Source organism: Myotis brandtii, unplaced genomic scaffold, assembly GCF_000412655.1.
Source record: "Myotis brandtii unplaced genomic scaffold, ASM41265v1 scaffold266, whole genome shotgun sequence".
In the NCBI taxonomy this organism is placed as follows: Eukaryota; Metazoa; Chordata; class Mammalia; order Chiroptera; family Vespertilionidae; genus Myotis; species Myotis brandtii.
The window spans coordinates 12,430,783-12,434,873 of record NW_005360124.1 but is presented as its reverse complement, the minus strand read 5'-3'; the positions used below and the strand labels follow the sequence as shown (position 1 = coordinate 12,434,873).

Below are 4,091 nucleotides of genomic sequence, written 5' to 3'. Positions count from 1 at the left end.
ACATTTTGCCACTCAACAAAATCATGATGCACAAGTACAGGACTTATTCTTTTCCCTTACAGCAATATGTTTCATTGAATTCCAGAGTTTCCATAACAGTGAGATAGGAGGTCTGCCTTTCCCTACATTGTCTCTTTGCACCATGGGTGACCTAGCAAGGAAAAAAGGATAACAGACAAAGCATGGTGGCCACAATTGTTTCTGCCACTATGACTCACATTCTTTACATACACAGGGCAAGACAGCCTCCATCACTAGAGGAACTTTTAGAGGAGCAGTTCATATTCATATTTCATGTGTGCATGTGTTTAATGGAGTATGGAATTCATTGGAAATAGGGAAGAATATCTTCAGAATATGTCACTGAAATAACACAGATAAGAAAAAACAGACAAAGGTGAAAGTGACAAAAAATAAGGAACAAACTGGGACAATGAAGAGAAAGGTATGTGGAAATAAGGAACACAGACCACTTATGAATGGGAAATATAATAATATAATAATAGAAAATATAATAATGGAAAATAGACATTACCTGGTACTCCCCAAACTCCCCCCTCGGCCCAACCAACCTGAAAAAAACAGCCCTTGTTATTTAAAAGATAAAATATAGCTATAAGGTGGATACTTTGGTACCTCATCCCTGATAAGTTTAGTATCAAAGTTTTTTAATTATTTTATTTTTTAAAATAAAGATTAAAGAATTAACCTTCAAAATTAGTCTGTCTCCCTGGCTTTTGCCAGTTAACTTTTAATAGTCATTTCATAAAAATTTTGTAGTTTATCCAGTGTATCCTCAATAACTTAAATTTTTAAAAAGGAAGATTTTTATGGATACATTTCTATGCATATTTCTCCCATTTTTTATGGTGAATTGGAAGGAAAATAAGTAGTAATAACTAAAAATGGCATTCCAGGTTTTTTTTAAAAAATTGATTTTTATAAGCATTGATCTAAATGTTTTTGGCATATACCAAATTTGAGGTTAAAAACAATCTATCAAAACTAGTAATAAAAATAATTTTCTAGTACTGCAATTACATAAACTCTTAAAATTATTATTATTTTTTAAAATAACCATTTTAAAAATGGATTACATTGGAAGCATGTTTTTCATATAAGTTCCAACACTCTGACTTTGGTTATCTTGGTCTATAACTTGTAGAACATGTTAGAGAAAGAAATGGTTTGTATTTTCACATAACCATCCATCTGGCCATTTGATTCTCAAAACAACAATTAGATTGAGTAATTTTGCATTTGTATTGTTTTTAAGCTTAACTACAACATACATTTTTAATTTTTTAAAAAAATTAGTCTATCCAGCAATTGCACCGAGGTGGGTGGAGGTGTTGAACCAGCTAGGAGGACCAAATGAGAAGCCTAGAAACAGGCTTCTTTTAGAAATAAACAAGTATAGAAACAGAAAGGATGAGAAGTTTCAAAGAAGAAAATTAAGACTCACTATTTAGCAGGAAAGAAGTACACAATTATTTTGTCCCCAAAGGAATGCCAGTTTTTAACAAAATAAATAAAATGAAAGGTCTTTTTTGGACTTTTAACCTAAAGATGAAGAATATATGGTTAGCTAATAATAGCAGACAGTTCATGCAGCTATGTAAATAAGAAAGGAAAGCAATATTGCACTAAAAAGGGGAACCTTGCAGTAATAGTCCACCTTTTTCATTGACTCAACGTACCCAGCCATTTCCTATACGCATTGGCAAACCTGGCCTGCTCTACATTCCGGCAAGTGGACAATACTTGATCGATGAACCTATGTTCCATTTCCAGGCCTACGGAATCTGGAGCTGGGGTCCGCTTCAGGCGTTTTGTTTCCTGGGAATAGCCTTGCTTGCTTGAGTCACTCAATCCATCCACTTCCATTGCCTGAGCCGTGCGAGGGCCTGTTGGGATGTGGTGCAAGTCACTTGAAGTCCCCACAGGGCTGTCTGCAGTTGACAACTGGGTCACACTGTGAGGAAAACTACCACTTAAGTGATGCTGAAGGTAGAAAACATGCCGCCTGTGAAAAGGGAGGGAGTGGGAGGGAATAGAGAAAAAAAGATCACATCGCAAGGTCAAGGTTTTCAAGGAAAACAAAAAACTAAGTTGATAATTTCAAAACATACAGTACTCAGTTCACTGTTCCATTCATAACCCAGACATATCTGGCAAAAGGAGGAATAATAGTTATGATGAAGTCTCTGGGTATTTTACTAGCCTTACAAGTCCAGATTACCGGTTTGTGAGAAAGGTTTTTAAATAGCATTAACTGAGATGATGACAATCACTTCAAGTTCTATTCTTTGTAAACTGTAATACAAAACCAAAATTAGGTCTTAGCCCAATCTCTGCAATAAATTAAAATACAAACCTTGTTGATATCCCAAAAGACAAGAGATTCTGAAACAAAGGGATTAAATAGCTCCTCTAGAGGCTTAGTCCATGGCCTCTAGCCAATACTTTCTTTAATAAGAACAATCTACTGCCGTTGGTCTTATGTAGAAACCATGTGAGCTTCCCCTAAATACATCACTCAATCTCATTAAAAATCCACATGCATTAGGAATGTGCTGGGCTCCGAGTGAAGTATGTTACAAGACACAGTTGCTATTCTTCCTCTAAGGAGAGCAGGTCTTAGGCCCTTAGAATCATGTGGATTTATTTGTTGAAATGAAGATCCATGTGCCTAATCTCCAAAAATCTGATGCAGTGGGATGTACATCTACTCTACACAATATGGTAAACTATATAGGTTCCAGGTCATTGTATCTCATCATCACATCAGCAACTCTAAGCCCTTAAAAAGATAATACTATCCATTTTCCCAGTATATCCTGTAGTAAACAGGGAACACATACCCACCATATAGAGGACACAACTTAAAGGACAGATAAACTTCCTTGGGGCAATGAATCTGTAGTAGAACACTAGCTTGTAGATAGATAGGCTGTCCCAATTATCTCTTCTCCCGACTCCCACCCCAAACTAACTCCAATTAATCTTTACATGAACAAAGACAGTTTCTGCTCCATTAATCTAGCTCTCTCTCAAACACAAATAGATTTTTAAAATTCTCTGAGCCTTGTTATTAATATGCCTAAATATAAAACAGCAACAAAAAAATCTGTAACATCAAAATGACATAAGTCAAGATCTGTCTTCTCTCTTGAAAATGTGGAATAAGAGTGTCTTGTTTTTAAGAGAAAAGAAAATTCTATATTTATGTAAGTGCCAAAGAGGGGACATTATCTTCCATCTTCTAACTATAGTTAGACTGAAAAAAAGGAGACAAATCTCAATTAACTTTAAAAATATAAAAACATTTAAAATTCCTATCTCCTACCTAGCACAGGCAAGTCTTTTGTCTACAAACAGAATCCTATGACCTGAAGTAGAATTTGCATTTGTAAAGATGAAGATGCCTCCAATTAGATGATCCAAAATAAATCATGGATTCCCATACCTGGACTTCATTCCAACATGAAGTTACTTTACTGTCAAATGTGCTCAGAAGTCAAATTATGAAGTTCCTAACGCTCTCTCAGAACTTTCTAAAATCGTGTTACATACCCCAAGTATAGTTTATTTAAACACACACACACACCACAAAAGACAGAGTGTCAAAGAGATTATACTTAACTAGAGGCCCGGTGCACTACATTCATTCACTGGGGTGGGGTCCCTCAGCCAGGCCTGAGCCCTCTGGCAGCCCAGAACCCCTCGCTCCTTACCGCCCGCCTGCTTGCCGCTCCTTACTGCTTGGCTTGCTGCTCCTTAGCACTGCCACGGAGGTGGGAGAGGCTCCCGACACCACCACTGTGCTCACCAGCCGTGACCCCAGCTTTTAGCTGAGCAACGCTCCCCCTGTGGGAGTGCACTGACCACCAGGGGGCAGCTCCTGCATTGAGTGTCTGCCCCCTGGTGGTCAGTGTGCATCATAGTGACCGGTTGTTCTGGTTGTTCCACCATAATGGTCGCTTAGGCTTTTATTATATAGACTAGAGGCCCGGTGCACAAAAATTTGTGCACCCCGGGGGGGTCCCTCAGCCCGGCCTGTGCCCTCTCGCAGTCTGGGACCCCTCGGG

At 38.1% G+C, this 4,091-nt stretch overlaps 1 protein-coding gene across 1 annotated transcript in view; it reads right to left on the bottom strand.

Annotated features, from left to right (window-relative positions):
- Positions 1 to 473: 473 nt before the first annotated feature.
- The window catches only part of PTAR1 (protein prenyltransferase alpha subunit repeat containing 1), a 15,120-nt gene continuing 11,502 nt past the window's right edge, over positions 474 to 4,091 (bottom strand). Inside the window, exons 5-6 of the mRNA XM_005868328.2 lie at positions 1,701 to 2,026; positions 474 to 572 (exon numbers count right to left, since the gene is read on the bottom strand). Of these exons, the coding sequence (XP_005868390.2) occupies positions 532 to 572; positions 1,701 to 2,026 (367 nt within the window). The 3' untranslated portion in view covers positions 474 to 531. The remainder of the gene's footprint in view (positions 573 to 1,700; positions 2,027 to 4,091) is intronic.